At 58.4% G+C, this 18,556-nt stretch overlaps 1 protein-coding gene across 1 annotated transcript in view; it reads right to left on the bottom strand.

Moving 5' to 3' along the window:
* ADAMTS2 (ADAM metallopeptidase with thrombospondin type 1 motif 2) overlaps positions 1–18,556 on the bottom strand; it is a 233,303-nt gene that overhangs the window by 153,332 nt on the left and 61,415 nt on the right. Inside the window, 1 exon segment of the mRNA XM_030927877.1 lies at positions 12,111–12,264. Coding sequence (XP_030783737.1) covers positions 12,111–12,264 — 154 coding nt within the window.

Genomic DNA, 18,556 nt, shown 5'->3' on the forward strand with positions numbered 1-18,556 from the left:
GGATCAGTAGCCACCCACAGCTGCCAACCTGAGTCTGTGGCCCTGACACTGTGGCAACAACAGCAGGCGTCAGTGCCAAGCCCTCCAACGCCTGCAAGGAGCAACCGTTGCTCCTGGAGTGAGCACTGGGTGACCAGGCTTCCCAGGCACTATGCTCATTCTTTCTTTTCACAGATATTTAAGCAACAACTGTGTGCCAGGCATTCCTCAAAATGCTGGAAATTCCACTGTAAGCAAAAGATTCTCCTCCAAGCTAATGTGCTAAGTGACCTGGAGACACATCCCCACTCACCCTCACTGGGCCTCAGTTTCTGCATCTATTAAGTGGAGTTCCAGGCCTTGGTGCTTGGAAGGCCCGTTGCCCAACAACCAGATGGGGTCACAGGCTACCGGGTTTTGCCAGCCTGGGCTCTGAGTGGGGACAGGAGGGCACCGCACAGGGTGTCAGCAGCCCTGGGTTCTAAGTCTGCTCCTCCCTCCCGATGCAGGTGTCGAAAGGCCTGGCTCCCACTGTGTTTCTACAGCTTTTACAATCTGTGTGACTGTTGGCACCTCAGTATCCTCATCCGTAACGTGGGCACAGAAAAAGCACCAACTAACCCTACAGCTCATGACAAGAATCCCGGGAGATGATATATCTGCAGCGTGCGGGCAGATGCGGTCAACGGTAAGTGCTCCAGGAACACGGCACATTCTTCTTGCTCCCTGCTGTTCCTGCTACTGCGTGGACAGTGGTACCCCTGTGCCTTGCTTTTCTCTCTGCTTCCAGGGCTACCGTGCCTATTAAATGACACCATGAAGGGTGCCCGCCCTCGCGCAGGCCCTCAGTAAATGGGCATGTCCTTGACGGCCAACTTGGCTCCAACGGGGCAGGAGAAGGATCATTCAGACTCAGCTACAGAAAAACGGACTTTTGTGCAACTAACGCTAACAAAGCTGGAAAGGAAAGAGGAACTACGGCCTGGGGAAAAGCTTGTATCAAACATGACAGAAAGTCAATATCTAAAAGAGATAAAGGGCTTATCCCAATATATAAGACCCCAAGAGATAAACAGGCAAAGGACTTAGACAGGAAGAGGAGACATACAAAGTAATCAAACCCAGGGAAGATCACTCATCCTCACTAGTAATCAAAGAAGCAAATTAGCGCAAAAAGTAACGCCGCTTTGCTAAACCCCCGTGCTGGTGAGGATTTGGAGAAACCGGGAGCTGCTGTGGGAGCCAGTCTGGCTCTGCCCTGAGTGGTGAGTCTGTTAAGCGCTGGGATTTCCTAATTCATTTAGTCACTCAGTAAGTGCTCCCTGATGGCTGCTCGGGGCCAGGGCTTGAGCACGTCTGGGCTGGCTCAGGCCGCCATCTGCCAGGTCAGCAACAGATACCTATTTGCAGGAACAGAACCTGAGGTCAGCTCCCAGGATGTCCCCAACCCTGAGTTTCAAGAGTTTGCACCAGGGGCAGGAGCTTTCCAGCTGTCTTGGACAGCTTTTGTATGTGGAACAGCTGGTAGCGCTGCCTGCGGCCTCTTGGGGTGGACAGGAAGGCTCTGCCTGCAAAGGCCCTAAAGACAGCCACACACCCTGCCCTGCACACTCGTAAGTACGTGCAGGCCACAGTTCCTGCGTTCATTCATCCTGGCCAGTCTGGGGTCCCTCCCCACAGTGGCAGGCAAGGGGAAGCAGGACCTGTCCTGCTAGAGAAACAAGGATGCATGCGCACCCATGGGACCCCAAACCTCACACTGTCCCTGAGAGCCTGCCCCACAGAGCAGAACCTCTGCCTCCTGGAGCAAGAGGAGGTGGCAGTTCATCCCGGGGCCTGGCTGCCTGTGGGGCTGCATCGGGGGCTCCTGCTCCCGCCCCCAAGTCTGGGAGCACATGGGTCTTGGCCTTGGCACCTTTCCTGGGAAAACACCTCCCTCTGGGCCAGGGCAGTGCAGAGCAGTAGACGCGGGCAGCTGTGCAGTCAGAGTGATGGGTACCAATTCTGGTTCCTGCACTTGGCCCAGGCCACCTGACCTGCCACCCCCACCAGCAACTGCCCGGCCAGCCTCCCAGCCATGTCACCTTTCAGGGGCAGGACATGTCCTTGATTCCTTCCTTCACACCATGTCCTGGAAGCTCCACCTCAAACTCCTCCTGAACTCACTGGCTCCACCCCACCGGCATGGGCACCGCAATCGGTCACTGGGATTCCTCCCTGCTTCCACCCCCTCCACCAAAAACCCTCCAAAGGCCTCCCACCACACACAGAATGAATTCCCACCCCACACCGTGACAGTCCCTTCAAAGCGATGAGTGCTGCCCATCCCTCCTGGCCCCGCACGCCTCCCACTGGGATCCAGGTACTCACTCTGCTTTCTGCCCCTTGGTCACGCTGCAGTAACTCCAGCCTCAGGGCCCCTGCGTGTGCTGTTCCCTCTGCCTGGAACACCCTTCCCAGGGCTGGGCTTTCCCATCACCACCAACCTGGGGCACCTCCCTCCATTGCCTGCCTTCTCATGCTGCCCTTTCACCCCGTTTTACTTTGTTCACAGGATTCTCCACTGTCTGCAAGCATCTGCTCACCGGGTCTCCCCTGCTGGGCTGTGAGCCCAGAGATCAGGGACTCAGTCAGGTTCCTCCGCTGCTACAGCCCCAGCACCCAGTCCTGCCCCAGACACACGGCGGACACATAGCAAGAACAGTGATGAGTGAATGAAGGAGAACACACTCGTGGTAGCAGGCAAGGTGCCCTCTCTGAGTCTCGGTCTCCCCCTAAGCAGTAGAGCTGCTAATGCTATTATTCCTCCTGTGATTTGGGGAGCAGCATTATAGTAATAATGAGCATTACTGAACCCACATGGCACTCAGGTGCCCAGCCTTTTCCCAACCAGACCAGCACCAGCCACCTCTCCATGCAGGCGCAGTGCCCAGATCACCTCCTGCCCTGTCCTGTAAGCTCTCTCTGGGTGTGCACCACCATCCTGACAGGTTGGGATGGGAGCCGTGGGAGGCGCCAGTGCGCTCCTGGCCGGGTTCTCTACCAGCTTTGCCCGTGGTGCAGCCCACAGCTCAGGGCAAGCGCCGGCCAAAGGGACCACGTCAAGAGCTCTGAGAGAGACATCCCAGCGGAAGAATCCAGCCCGTGCCCCAAATGTGTGTGCACAGGCACGTGAAAGAGGGTGAGACAGAAGGAGAGGAAAATGAAGCCAGAGATCAGGACAGAGAGAAGCCAGACGCCAGCACGTCCATCTGACTGTGCGACCTTTTCCCCGCTCAGAGCTCCTTCAGGGCCCAGAGCGCAGCGCTGCCGAGGATTAATTTCAAAGAGAAACGGGTCAAAGAAAATTGGAAATTTTTATAGAAAAGATTTCAGGCTTGGAGCTGGCTGAAGTGTCTGCCAACCTGCAGAGAATTCTGAGAGGAGGTGGGGCCTGTGGTCAGAGGCCTCCGTCTGGCACAAACTGGCAGAGTTTGGACCTCGGACCCAAATGCAGTTTCTGAGCCAAGCTGGGGAAGTGCTTCCTGTCCCCTTCAGATGTCCCTCCAGCTGCCTCTGCTGATACCCAACACCTCTCACCTGTCGCCCCACCCCCTCTCTTTCCCCAAGAGGACCCACCATGGGATGCAGTCCCTTTGTCCCCATTATGCAGGGTGCCCATGTCTCTTCCACAGTCATCCATGGGGCACCCAGGGCATGAAGAGAGCCTCACCTGGGTCCCAAGCAGGCCCCACTGCTCCTTGCCCCAACCTCACCCCAGCCAGCAGGCTCCTACACCCAAGGCACAGATGTCACAGACGTGGAAAGATGCCCTGGAGACATCGCCTCTCTCCCAGGAGGCTGCCTCTGCCCTGCTGGGGACCCGAAGGGGGGCGTGCCCAGCCCACAGCTGCTAATCGAACACCAGGTGCCCCTGTGAGCAGATCACGGCTTCGCCCCTGAGCCGTGCACTGTCTGCATGCCAGGCGTGGTTACCCTGCGCATCACCAGAAAAGCTCTCTGGAGGTCATTCCCAACACAGATTCAAGGGAAGGAAAGAAAGTATTAGTTCACTGTGTCTGTGGAAGACGATGAGACAGAGTAGGGAAAGGGGACTGGAGAGCCTCAGCAAGCGTCACAGTGAGCACCGGGCAGGCGCCCTGTGCCCTGTGTAATTCCAACAACCCCTGTGCTACCGCACCCAGGTACGGAGATCCTGAGGGGCTGAGTGAGCTGCCCTGGGCCCCTCAGTGAGCCAGCACAGCAGCATGCCAGGTGGAGCTGAGCACACTGACCCCTGCACCAAACTGCCCGCTGTCCACCCCACTCACCCACCTCGCGCTGGAAGCATCTGTGGGAGCAGCCCTAATGCAGTTCCTCAGAACCACTGACCGGTCTTCCAGAGTTGTCCCTGCACTCGAGTTGGGGCTGCAGCCAAGCCAGGGCCAAGACCACCATCTTCCGGGTCACGCTTGTCACCTGCCCACGGTGCTCCACCAAAGATCCAGGCTCTTGCCAGCCACATTCACCTGGTCGGCTCCACCCCTGAACCAGAAACCATATTCGGAGGCGAGAGGTGGTGGGGGAAGGGCAGGCCTGAGACTCAGGGACTACATTTATGTCGGAGGCACAGGGGAGGAGCTGCGCACGTGGGGGCTGTCAGGCGGAGTGCCAGGCCCAGACGCCATGGAGGGGGAGCACACCCTGGCACATCTCCCCTGCGGGATAAGGGGGGCCAAGCCCTCGCCCAGGTGCAAGCCTCGCTTCTGCCTTCACAGCCCGGGGTTGGGAAGCACCCACAGGGCAGTGCTCCGAGCAGCAGACGCCAGCCGGAAAGCCAGCCAGGCCTGGGAGCTGGCCCCTCCTGCTCTCCCCGGCTGACCCCAGGCAACTCCAACCTCGGAGAATGTGCAGCCTCGGCTTTCCCAGCGCCCGCCCCCGCCCACCCCTTCCGCGTGGGCCACATCACCACACTGGCATCTCCGACAGTCATCCCAAGGGCCCGGTCTGCACGAGGACAGGAGCGCCACGGCGTCTGCCAAGGGTGCGCTCAGCCCTGAAGCACGCCTCCCGGAGCCGCCTCGGGTTTCACAATCCGTGCTTCTCCCTGGGTTTCCCGGGGCCGGGGCTGCAGGCACAGCTCCAGAGTAGAAAGAGAGGAAGCTCTGAGAGGGCTCTAGGGCGCTGAACTCAGTGAGTTGGCAACAGTGGCTTGGCAGGGCCCAGGCTGACCAGGGTATGAGAGAGAGCGCCTATCACTACATGAGAGGCCCAGGCCTCAGGGGTCCAGGGAGTTGCTCAGGAAGTGACTGGCTGGAGACACAGAGACAGGTCTGGGCACAAGACGCTGGCCAGGTCCAGGGCTCACCCTGCAAATCCAGCCAAAGGCCTCTCTCCATTCTCCCTTAGGACCCGAGGTTCAACACTCAGACATGTCAGCTGAATCATGAGCCCCCCGAGACGTCCATGTCCTAATCCCTAAAACTCGTGAGCGTTACCTTATATGGCAGAAGAGACTTTGCAAATGTGTTTAAATTAGGGGTCTTGAGATGGGGAGAGTAACCTGGATGGTCCCAGTGGGCCCTAAATGTTGTCACAAGTGCCCTTCTAAGAGGGAGAGCTGCCTATAGAAGAGGAGAAGCCATGTGACCAGGGAGGCAGAGACTGCAGCAATGTGGCCACAAGCCAAGGAACGCCAGCAGCCTCCAGGAGCTGGGAGAGGCCAGGAATGGATCCTGCCCTGGAGCCTCCAGAAGGAACCAGTTCTGCCAACACCTTGATTTTAGCCCCTAAAAGCCTATTTCCAATTTCTGAGCTCCAGAACTGTGAGAGAATACATGTATACTGTTTTAAGCCATTAAGGTGTGGGTAAGTTGATACAGTAGCCACAGGAAGCTGAGATGGACGTCAACAGCTACAGGGCTGAAGGGCTCTCTGACCCGGCATTCGGCAAACTTGCAGCCCCCAACAAAGCAACAGCCGTCCTGCCCTATCCTGGGCCCCCCAACCGCCACCAGGCCTAGCCTCACATCTGCTGTGTCAGTGGGGCTGGCTATTTGCTCGACACTGAGTAGATGAGTCTCGCCTGCTCCCCGGTCCTGTGGCCTGAGAGAACAGAGCTCCTCTCTCTCTCCTATGCCATTGCTCCAGCCTCCCCGACAGCCTCCCTGCCTCCAGCCTCCCCCACACTGCAACCAGCACAAGCTTGCTGAAACACTCAACTCTTTTGAAACTGGAGGGCGCCATCACCACCTTGGGTCATTCAAGGCTGCAGCTTCCACAAAGGCTGCCCCATCAGCTCCCTGCCTCCAGTCCTGGGCCCTGAACACCCAGGGGCAGCTGTCATACCTGAGGTCCCCTCCCCTGCCCACTCTTCCCCCAGGATCCCCTGCAGCCTGGAAAACTCCTACCCAACTCAAGGCAAAGTCACAGGGTGGAGACTGTGGGTCAGGAGGGGGCTCTTCCTGGCCTGGTGGGGAAGGGCTGGCTGTGGGCTGCAGGTGGCAGCCACGCTCAGCCACATGGAGGAGCTGCCCTGTGCCGGCGCTTGTCCTCTATTTCCTGGCGGGCTTTCCTTGGTGCAGTGAGGCTGAGAGGCTCCCATGGTGCTGTGCCTCCTCTGCCCGTCAGGGAGGACGCTGCAGCCTGACAGCAGCAGGCAGAGGCTTGGCACCAGCGGCGTCTGGAGTGGAGGCAGCCAAGGTCACCGGCACATTGCTGTCTGACTTCTCTTCCTTCAGCCCAGCGGGGTGTATGCACGGCAGCCTGGTAGCAGTTCCCCAGGACGGGAAGCACCTGCCCTTCCTCTGTCCCAAGGCCAGACCCGGGGAAGCCCCAGGAGAGCAGCCCACAGAGGAGGGCAGAGGATGCTTCCGCCTCTGCATCACAGCCAGCCAATGGGGAACCGTGTTTTGTTCGATCCATATAGTGAACACGGGAGGGGACCCCAGGCATGAGAGCTCCCACTAGATGTGCAGGGCCCGGGGCTGGAGGCAGAATGCTGATGTGGAGCCTTCTGTGGAAAGAGGGCTTTGGCTGGATTTGCTGGCTGAGCCCTGGACCTGGCCAGCGTCCTTGTGCCCGGACCGTCTCTGTGTCTCCAACCAGGCACTTCCTGAGTGACTCCCCAGACCCCCGAGGCCTGGTCCTCTCGCTTGGTGATAGGGGCTGTCTCTTGTACTGGGGTCGGCCTGGGCCCTGCCGAGCCAGCTCTTGCCAACTCACTGAGCTCAGTGCCTCGGCTGGATTCCTGGAGCCCTCTCAGTTCATCCTCTCATTCCAGAAATTTGAAGACACATTTTAACATCAGGAAGGTTCACATAAAAATTCTGATGTCTGGATTCTCTTGATAGGATGTTCAGCTGCACCAGACCCACACTTCTACCAGATTGAGGTCAAGGGAGTTGAGGAGGGTCTGTCGCTCCTTGCAGGGTCTCCCAGATGCCCTGTGCCCATGGCAAGGCCAGGGCTGGACACCACAGGCAGCTGCATTCCTGCTGCTGTTTCTCTTTAGTGGAGATGTATTCTTGGTCGTCCATGTTTCTATCAAAAGGAGAGAAATGAAAGCCAGGCCAAGGGGGGTGCAATTATCTGTTTTTCCTCCACTGCTGTCCGTGTTGGCATTGCCTGCCAAGCCCTGCCGGCCTCTGAGTTTGCAGCTCTTGTCTTGACATTCTGCAAATGGCACTGTCTGAAACAGAGACCACATGCCCAACACATGACTCGGGGTCTTTCTCACTGTGTGGCAACCTTCGCGGAATCCCAAGGTCAGTCTCTGGGAAGCTAGAGAGGCCCTCAGTGTCAACAGCAGCATTGGCTTCTCTATGCACGTGGTCTTGGAGTCAGCCTCTCCAGGTCCCTTAATGCAGGGGATGGGGGAGGACTGCCAGGCTGAGATGGGCACTCAGGCATGCAGGGAAGAGCTCCCACACCACCGGGTGGAGGGTCCAGTGAGGGAGGCAGCAGGACCAGGGCCTGCCTGGGCTGTGCCTCTGGGCTATATGCCCTGGGAAGGAGTAAGTGAAGCCTACAGTGCTGATCCTCCACATGACCCAGACGGGCGCCTCCCAGGTGTGCTGTGCACTGCGTGGCCAGCCTTGTACGCAAGGGCCATTCACATCCTGTAGCTGGCTGCACGGTGCCCCCAAAGATGCTGGGTCCGGATTCCTGCAACCTGAGATGGGTACCTTCTATGGGAAGAAAGGGCTTTGCAGATGTGCTTACGGGAAGGCTCTTGAGATGAGAAGACTGTCCTGGATTACTGGGGTGAGTCCTAAATGCAATCAAGGCATCCTTGCAAGAGGGAGGCACGGGGACACTGTCAGAAGAGGAGGGGGTGATATGACCCAGGGATAGAGATTGGCATGATGCAGCCACAAGCCAAGGGAGGCTGGCAGCCCCCAGGAGCTGGGACGGGCCAGAAACACATTCTTCCCTGGGGCGTCTGGAGGGAGCACAGCCCTGTCCACCCTTGATCTTGGCTCAGTGAGATTCATTTCAGACTCCTGGCCCACAGAGCTGTGAGAGAATACATGGGTATTAGTCCGTTTTCACGATGCTGACAAAGACACACCCGAGACTGGGCAAATTACAAAAGAAGGAGATTTATTGGACGTTCAGTTCCACGCGGCTGGGAGGCCCTCCCAATCACGGCAGAAGGTGAAAGGCACGTCTCACACGGCAGCAGGCGAGAGACAGAGAGAGAGCTTGTGCAGGGAAACTCCCGTTTTTCAGACCATCAGATCTCATGAGACCCATTCACTATCACAAGAACGGCACGGCAAAGACCCACCCCCATGAGTCAATCATCTCTCACTGGGTCCCTCCCACAACACAAGGGAATTATGGGAGCTACAAGATGAGATTCAGGTGGAGGCACTGAGACAAACCATATCAACGTTTCTATTGTTTCAAGCTCCCTGGGGCTCCCTCCTCAACAGTCCTACACAGGATGAGACACACACACACCAGAGAGGACAATGCCACAGGGCCCCCTGTCCCTGAACCCCAGTACAGTGTCCCTGGGCACAGAGCTGGCCTTGGGAAGGGCAGAGAACAGGGATTCGAGATGCCTGTCAGAATGCCTGGCGGGGGGAAGGGGGGGCACCTCAACCACCTCTCCCCAAAAGGTCACCCAGCCTCAGAGCTCTGCCTCTGGTCCTGGCCAGGTTCCCAGGCCAGCAGCACTGAGCAGGACCCTTCTGCCAAGGCCAGCATGGCCAGGGAGGAGAGAAAAGGACCCTGCCCGCTCCCTCCCTCCCCCTTGGCCCTCCTAACACTCTCTCCCGGGTATTACCTAAGCTGCCCAGCGCACACGCTCATCCCTGGCCTGAGTCTGTGAAACATGTTAAAACCGTCATTTTCCATCCGTTTTCCCAGGTGATCTGCAACCCAGCAACTGATCTTGGATGACACAGACTCTTAGTGAAAATGATTTCCTGAGGCTCCATGAGCCCCCGAGATCACCCTGGTCAGCCTGTGGGCTTCTCGGGGAAAACAGGACACCCGTCTCAGCAACCCTGAAAAGGAGGCACCCCTGACCCTGCAGGGAGATCCCGCCACCCAGACTGATGCCCACCCCCCTTTGGGACACCCAGGGCAGGTGTGTCACCTTCCCCGGCAGAACATAAATAGCAGGGTGCTTCACACCCACTTCCAGACGTTGCTTTTCGGGAGGCAGGAAGAAACTGCCAGCCAGCACCTCCTGCCAGCTTCCACCAGGGCCACACAGATCTATAAGGGTTCCCTCAGAATTCACTAGAAGAAAGGGTCCCCTACACACACACACACACACACACACACACCCCTGCACCCAGGTCCTGGAGCTATGTGCCAGGCAGGCTGCGCCCCTCACTATACCACAACACACAGCTTCTATGCACCTCCCCGTTGCCACTCAAAGGCCCAGGCAGATGGAAAGCTGGACGCCTGAGGTCACCGTGGGCCCTCCACCCAGCTCCGCTCTTCCAGCCAATGTGTCGACCTCAGCCCAGGGCTGCATGGGAACAATTAACAATTAGGTGCATGGAGTGGGGGCTAGCTCCCTGAAGGCCCAGTCCCCTCACACAGGGTCCTGCAGACACCAGACAGGAACATCAAGCAAAGGGGACTTGGCCCCAGCCCCAAGGCCTGGGATCCGGACCTATAGCCCCAGGCCCACGCCCACACCCATAGCTTGGGCTTTCAGCTGGAGACCCTGGGTTTGCAGCCTGGGCCCAAGGCCTCGATCTCAGGCTGGACAGGCTCGCGTCCTCCCCCACAGCCCGTTACCAAACCCCCACCTTCCATCCCAGCCTCACCCCTGACCTGGCAGCCGGCCTCACCCAGCGTCTTCTAAGGCCAATGGTTTCTGGGCTTATTCGGAGTTTGAAATTCCTTTCCTGTGTTCTGAATTTCAAGTTCTCATTAAAGATATGTGGATTGGGGGTGGGGGTGGAGGGAGGATTCAGTAGAAGATGCCAAACACCAGCAGAAGCCCAGAAAATAAGGCAAGGCCGGCCAGGCTGTGGGGGAAGGGCTGCCATGTTCAGGAAGACAAGCACCATATGGAATTTGGGATCAGAGACATGGCCAAGGGCACACGGCCAGCTCCCCTCACCTGAGCAGAGGCCCCCAGAACCCCCCTGAGTCTTCCAGGAGAGGCCAGCCAGAAGCACCAAGCCCACAGCACCAAGTGACCAGCCCCGGAGCTCTCGGGGACACAGGGGTTGCTAACGCCACTGGGCTTGCCCCAAGGCAGCTAGCTAGCCAGGAGCGAAACTGAGGCCCAGCCCCATTTCACGCTTGCCCTCCTGGATTACTCCTCCTTCCTTCCCTGCAAAATAGTCCAAGGCGGGGAATAAGCAGTCGAGGCTGAGACCGCAGCTGGAGAAGGCTGGGCAGGCAGTGCCCAGTGGCCTGGTTGTCTGCAGCACAGGAGACGCTGACTTGGCCCCAAGGAACAGGGGCCACCGGTTACACTGACGTCTCCAGAGCACAGTGGGCTTCCTGACGGAGCCATTCCTTTTCAAAGGTATCTGATGCCGTTTCATGAAATTAGAATTGTGCCCTGCCAGGCTGTACTCAATTTATCTGTCAAGCTAGGAAGTCAGAGACACCTACAGTAAATGAGGCAGGGATGCTATGGAGTGACAGGAGTACCTTAGTAAATCACAGCACAGGGGCTGCCCAGCCCAGGTCCCTGGAGCATTCGCTGTGAACAGGCAGGTGTGCCTGACCCTGAGCCCCAGGCTCTCTTCACCCAGGGGGTCCTGACCAGAGGCCGAGGGCTGAGCTCACAGCTTCCCACTCTCCCAGTAAGAGCCAAGCACAGGCCAGGCGTCCCCGACCACACAGGGGACCCTGAGAACTATGGGCCCGTAGAACCACATCAGACACTGACCCTGGCTTCACCACAATCCAGGACCAGAGATTGGGAGATGCTGGGAGGTGGAGGCTGGCACAGCGAGGCCAGGTCTGAGGCGACAGTCAGGGACTGTCACCATGGCCACCCGGCAGCTCCTTTCAGCTTTCTGGGCCCAGGGCACACATGGGTTCTGAGTTGAAAAAGACAGAAGCCGTGAGTCTGTGCGGAGACTGCTGAGGCTGCTGGGAGCATCTCCAGAGTCTTTGTAGGGCACATGCCTCCAGGGATCCAGAAAGAGCATGCAGGGCCTTTCTTCCTGAGCAGCCAGGCGAGGGCTGGGACCTACCACAGGCACCCTCCCGGGGACCGTGGCAGCACAGAGGCAGGGGAGGCGCTGTCTGGGGCACTGGAGGCATCTTCACAGGCACAGACTCAGAGATGCGGGCACTGGACTCAGGCCTGGTCTGGGCCCCACCCCACTCCACGACACTTGCTCGCCCTTAGACAACAGAAGACAAGCCCTTGAACAGCCTTCATTGTCCACCATGGAGGCCCCAGACCTGAAGGCAGAGGTGCCTGGGCTGCTTGTCACCCATGTGCACCCAGAGGAGAGGCCCCAGCCCCAGCAGCCCTGCTACGCCCTGCCGTCTGCCAGGCAGCTGGCCCATTCCTGAGCCACTGAGACTGGGGCTCAGCCTCAGCGGCGAAGCTGGTCTTCAGAGAGCTGCCTGAGTCTCTGGGATGCTCCCCTGGGGACTAGGGCCTCAGAGGGCTCTCCACACAGCCTGCCCACCTGCAGTAGCCTCACCTGTGTCCAGGGCCTGTGGCCCCACTAGAGGAGGGGACTTGGGGGGCCGGCGATACACCACGTGCACGCGGCCTTGCTCAGCCTCCTGCGCCGCCAGCCCCTTCTCCAAGGGTTCGATGAAGAACTCCTCCTCCTCCATCCGGATCAGACCAGCCTGCAGGACAAAGACAACATGATCAGATTTCCAGCACACAAAAGACCAAGGAAGGGGAACAGTCAGGAGACCCCCTCAGGGAGTACCTCCCATCTGAGGACCCTGCCCAGCACCCCATCTGGTGCTCAGCTTGAAGCCTGGGCTGGCCGGAGGGCATGAACATGTGGCCCCAGAGGCCCCCCGCCCTCCGCCCTGTCTAGGAATGGGGGCCTCTGTCTGGGTCGTCTCCACCCCTGTACGCCAACCCTCTCTGCTTTCAGAAAAGTTACTGTGTTTATAAAGTCATAACTGTCCAGAGATGCCTGGAGACATTCAAGGGCAGCTGTGGGCCTGTGCATGTCCCCAGAGGGCACCCACCAAAGTGCATCAAATACGAGCCAAGAGCTGCCCCCACTCCCAGGAGCCCAGAGTCCAAGACAAAGGTCAAAACAGTCAGCCAGGGATGGAATCTGCCCACAGACATGTTCCATTTGGGCCAAACAACATTTTTAAAGCTCTGAAGCTAACACTCAGAATGATGAGATTTCATGTCTTGAACACGGAATCCTAGCTTTCCTTGGAAAACGCAGGCCCTGACCACAGCGGGTCTTGGACAGAACACACGCCCCTGCAGCTGGCTCCAGTCCCCACTGCCCCCCACTCTCTCCCGCTCTCTGTGTCAGCCACCAGCCCAGACTCCACAGGCAGCTGAACTGATGCCCCTGACCCGCTAGACCAGCCAGTGCCCTCCCTTACTACAAACTCCTCGCTGGGCCCGCATTTCCGTTGGAACTCAGGCTGCTCTGTACACTGGCATTCAGGCTCCTGACCTGCCCCACCCTCCCAGACCCTGGCTTCCACACCCCACGCTCCTCACTGGGCTGTGTGCACCCTGCCGAGCCACCCAGCCCCTGAACCCACCATGCTGTCAACTCAGGAATCCCCATTCCCCACCACCCCACTCCCAACTCGGCCATCTGGTAAACCTGTGTTCTCCCTTTGAGGCCTGACTCAGCCCCCCTCACCTCCCCTGCCCTCCCCTGCCATCCAGCCTGCCCGCCCCTGCTGTCCAGCTTGCCCTTCCCTGCCCTCCTGTGCCCTCCTCTGCCATCCAGCCTGCCCTCCCCTGCCCTCCCCTGCCCTCCCCAGCCCTCCCCTGCCATCCAGCCTGCTGGCACCACCAGGTCCACCCATCCCATGACCACTCCAGTTCCCACACTTTTATCTTTTAGTCCATTATCCATAAACCAAAGTCTCACACTGGAAACTCACACTGTGTCCAGCCTTCAGAGTGTTTCCTTCAGATCACTGGCTTATGACCCATGCAGGGGATTTTAAAAGCTTGAATTTGTTGCTCAAACTTAAGAAACAGGAGAGTTCACATAAATGACCAGATTTCCAAACTCTCTTGAAAATCAGAAAAGCTGGCATTTCTAGCACCCATCGATGCTCCAAAGCTTAGCCGGCACTGGCTGGGGTCCCCTGTCCAGTCAGGAGTGTGCCCTCTGGTGGGTAGCCCCGGCACCTGCCATCTGGATGTGCGAAAACCACGCACCCCCGAAGTAACCTGGTGATGGCCTCTGCCACATCATCATCCTGGCTGGGGCAGGGGGCACAGTGGCGTACGGGCTGCCCTCCTTCTGCCTGACCTGAGGTGCTCGGTGAGCACCATCCTGTTGCTGGCTGGGAGCCCCTGCAGACTGAGATGCAGTCAGTGCCCACAAGGGCCTGCTGGGCGGCTGCCCCAGCCTCAAGTAGGGAGGGAGGCTGGAGATGCCTGCCGGCGCACTCAGCCTGGGTCCTTGGGAAGCTGATGTGCCAGGCAGGGGCTGGTGGAAGTGCAGGGCCTGGAGGAACACAGGGCCCAGCATCAGGCCTGGCTCCCGAATGAAGGATGCCTCCAGCAGGAGGTGACATCTATCCAAACCGACCCAATCCCTTTGCACTGGCCAGGCAAAGAGTTGGAGAGAGAATCAGTGCTCCAGACAGAGGAAACCGCACATGCCATGGCTGGGGAGGTGGACGGAGCACAGCTGGTAGGAACCGCTGACCAGGTGGGTGGACAGGAGCATCGAAGGCACAGTGCCCAGTGGCCTGTCACTCAGGGGGCTGGTGAGGGAGGGTTGTAGGCAGCCAGGGGCTTCTGGGGGGAGCCTTGATCTGATTCCTGTTCAGAAGCATGGTGGCTGCCGCAGGGGGAATGGGCTGAAGAACAAAAATGGGTCCGGGGTCCTGGGGAGAAGGCATGGCAGGTGCCTGGGAGAGGGACAATGGTCCAGATGGGAGCATGAGAGACAGGGACAAGTGGCAGGTATGAGGGAGGTGAGGAGTGGAATGGACAGGACGTGGTAGGGTAGATCCAGTTGAGATGGGAGGGAGGAGGCAGCACCCAGGTGGGCTTCCAGGTCTGTGGCTGGCTGAAAAAGACGGCCCCCAAAGTCACCCAGGCCCCCGTCCCTGGCAGCTGTGAGGGTAGCAGGACATGGTGGAAAGAGACTCTGCCGGTATGATCAGGTGGGCTCTGGGGCTGGCTGGGCCCTGAATGCAGTCACTTGTCCACTTCCTTACGGGGGAGTAGAGGGGGACTAGGCAGATGCGCAGAGGACGAGGCCATGGGCAGACAGGGAGGGTGCCAGATGCCAGCCTTGGCGATTGGAGCAATGCGACCTCAAGCCAAAGAACACTGGCAGCCCCCAGGAGCTGGCAGAGGCCAGAAAGTATCCTCCCCTGGAGCCTCCAGAGGGAGTGCAGCCTGCCGACGCCTGGATTTGGGTCAGGTTATGCTGACTTCGGACTTCCAGCCTCAGAACTGAGAGGACGAATTCCTGCTGTTTTAAGTACTTTCTTACAGCAGCCGCAGAAAACTAATTCAGGGTCCCAGTGGGTGGCCGGCAAAGCGGGTGCCGTTCTCTGAGGGGCATGAGAAGAAGGGCAAGGAGCACAGGACACTCTGGGCTCGGGCATCCTGGGCTTCTGGGGAAGAGGCTGAAGAGGCAGGGGGAACCAGAGTTACCAGGGCAAGACCGAGGTCGGGGAAGGAGGTCATCAGGGCTGTGGGAGGAGTGTGGAAGGGGGCAGTGGGAACCCTGCAGGCCCCACGCTTCTGACTCATCCCTGGGTCTCAGGGCCCAACCAGGCCTGGTAGAGACTCAGCAGATGCCTGTGGGATGAGTGAACCGATGACCCCAAAGCCAGAGGCTGCGACCCCCAAGGGAGGCACCGAGCAGGCAGGCGGGGAGACCACAGCCATCCCTGTCCACTGGCACGGGCGCAGCGTGTTTACCAGTGCAGGATTTGGGAGGGTCCAGCACTGACGGTCCCAGTGTGTGGTGCGGGGGAGGCTGGTGCCTCAAATCCATCTTATTACTGAAACTCATTCGATGAAGTGCAGGAATTAACCCTGGGGAGTGGCAGCGGACAAGCTGTCCTGGAGTGTGAAGTTCTGAGTTCCTGGCACCCTTTCTAGCTGGCCAGGTGACCTCAGGCAAGGTGTCAAGCTCCCCAAGCGTCCAGTGACTCGCCTGTACATGAGGCCGGTTGCCCTTTCCCGTGCACACTCACACAGGAGCACATGCAGCCTGGCAGACGCTGAGAACCAGGCCATGCCTCCACCCAAGTGACTTCAGCCAGCCAGCTTGCTTTCCAAATGAGGAAACTGAGGCCTAGGTGGGCAGACAGCCTGCGGACACAAGTTCCAGGAATCAGAGCCCACACCTGTGCAGAAAGGGCATCTCCCAGACAGGCCCCTGGGCCAGACTGGGCTGATGGAGCCAGTTAGGGCAGGACACTGGGGCATGAGGACCCCTTATGGCAGCCCCATCTTCTGGAGGACCTTGCAGCCGGGAGCCTCCATGCCACAGGCCTGAGGCCATGGGGTTATTCTGGAGGGACCTAGTGTAACGATGAGGCCAGGCTCAGCCTGGGGATGGGCAGTACTCTCTGGCCGGAGCAACCCAGGAGAGTTTGGGGTCTCCCTGACCAGCAGGGTCAGGCTCCCCTCCCTGGCTGCCTCCCTGAGGACAATCTCTTGGCTGAGCCAACGGCACTAGCTCCATCTGATGCTGCCCTGGGCCTTGCCTCCTGGAAGGGCATCCTTGCAGGAGACTCCGTGGAGAGCACAGGAGCACACTGGGGTCCCTGTGAAGCAGGGCCTGGGCTCAGGCTTCCTCACACAGCCAGAAGCCTCCAAGCGGTGGCTTTCTCAAACGCAGATGCTCAACACGCTCCTCACGGCCCCGCCCGTCTCTGTGGACCACTGTGTGATGTGCACAAGCATGCGGCACTTGCCCCGAGACCAAGGCTGACCACCCCAAGACCACCAGCCAAGACCACCGGCCAGAAAAATTCGCGGAGCGGCGGGCACTTCACAAAAGAAGTGGAGATCATTTTATCCCCTGATTTTCAAACACTTTAATATGCATCCCAGGAACGATCTGTCAAAAAAACACAAGAAAATTGACAGAAGAGCAAAGCACAAAATGTGAGCTAGGTTTTGCTGCATTTTTTCCAGGACTTTGATTTTCCTGCTGCCAGTGTCACGTATCTGTTTTTACATGCAATTTTTATTAATTAGAATCCGTTTCCTCTCCCCACTCAATAAATATTCAAGAAACTCCAGGAGCACACTAGGCTGAAGAGCACTCAGTTGGGAGCCTGCTGGCGGCCTGTCTGTCCAACCCCACAGCTGTCCAGCCTGGGGTCTTGCAGAAAGGTTGACACCCCGACCCGGCTCTCCGTGTGAGTCCTGCCTTGCTCTTGAAGTCTGTGGATGTCTGGCAAAGCTAACCAGGTTCTGCCCTGGGGGATGGAGAGAGGGTCATGGGGAGGGCTCTGTCCCTGACCCTCAGGTGCCACTGCAGGGGCCCAGAGCCTGGCAGTGCCTGGGTCATCAAGTAAAGCTGCCGGCATTCAGACCCTGGTGAGTTACACTCCTGCCCTGCCTCTTCCTTCTACAGAACCTACTCCTTTGCAGTTGGATTGATGGTAAAGTAGTTACTAGAAATGGCAACTAGACGTTAAAAATGTATAAAGATCCAAAGGCTTAACAGTTCTGTTACTCTGAATTTTTAAGTATTCAACCACAGACACCCTGGAAGTTAGGGGTTCCCGGGAAACCCAGGCATGCGTCCCGTTCCCCTCTGCAGGGCACCCAGGCTGGCTGGGCCTCACTGCCCCTCCCATGGAAGCCACAGCTGCAGCCATCAGCAGCCTCCCATCTGTGCATGACTGGGACCTGGCCTGTCACTCAACCTTGTCAACCTCCAGCACAAAGACTGTCAGGTGTGTGCCAAGGTTGCAATGGCCACAATCAAGCGTGGAAGTCACAAAGCATAAGAAGCACAGAGGCACCCAGACTTTGCCAAGGGACAAGGCAGCAAGTCCCTGTTGCCCTCAAACTCACCTCCCTCTAAAATACACACACAGCATGCACACTCGCCAAAAAAAGTCCCCTAAACGCTGGCATCTGCTAAGATTCCCGTTCCAGAAAGTATTCTAACTCCAAGATTCTTTCTCTCCTTCTTCCTTTTGGTAATGAACCTGGGAGTTTCTGCTGGGCAACGGGGCACTGGCCAGGCAGCCTCCCCTGCTGTGGGAGCCGCCCGGTGGAACGACAGTCTCACAGGGAGAGCCGCAGGGTGCCTGCAGCTCCCAGGGCACCTCCTCAGAGCCTGCTCGGGCACTCTTGCCCCTCCCAGCTCCCCAGGGAGGTCTCTAACAACCTTGGGAGCTTTCAGGGAAGGGGGCTGTACCCCTCGCCACTCAACACTCCCAGGAGTGGGAAATATCATTGAGTGGGATTTGAGCCACTCCGTCCTCACCACCATGGCCTCCTTCACAGTTCAGCATCCCAGAGGATTTCACATACTGACTTTTCCACTTTTCCAAAAGGAACGCTAGCGGGCAGAGCTGTCCATGGCGTTAGGAAACAGCTGTCCTCACCCGCATCTCCACTGGCTCCCCCTCTGTGTTTCATGGAGTCCTCGCCAGATGCCAGCCACTCCCTTCCTTCCTCTTGGAGAGCGACCCCTTGTCCAGGGCTCTGTCTTGAAGCTGTGGCTGGAGCTGGGCCTTCCAGGGTTCTGTTGAGGACAGTGACCACAACAGAGGTGCCTCTGAGCTCCACAGAACCTAATGACTTTGCCCGACTGCTCTACCCTTCCCTGGACCCAGTTTCAGGCCCTACAGACCTTTACTCCAGAAAAGTCTCTTTTTTTGGCCTAAGCTGGCCAGAGCCAATCTCCGACAGGACCAAGGAGCCCCGACAGTCACATGCCCACCGAGGCTCTAAGGAAAGCTAGACTCCACTTTGAAG

Source organism: Rhinopithecus roxellana, chromosome 3, assembly GCF_007565055.1.
Source record: "Rhinopithecus roxellana isolate Shanxi Qingling chromosome 3, ASM756505v1, whole genome shotgun sequence".
Classification (NCBI taxonomy): domain Eukaryota; kingdom Metazoa; phylum Chordata; class Mammalia; order Primates; family Cercopithecidae; genus Rhinopithecus; species Rhinopithecus roxellana.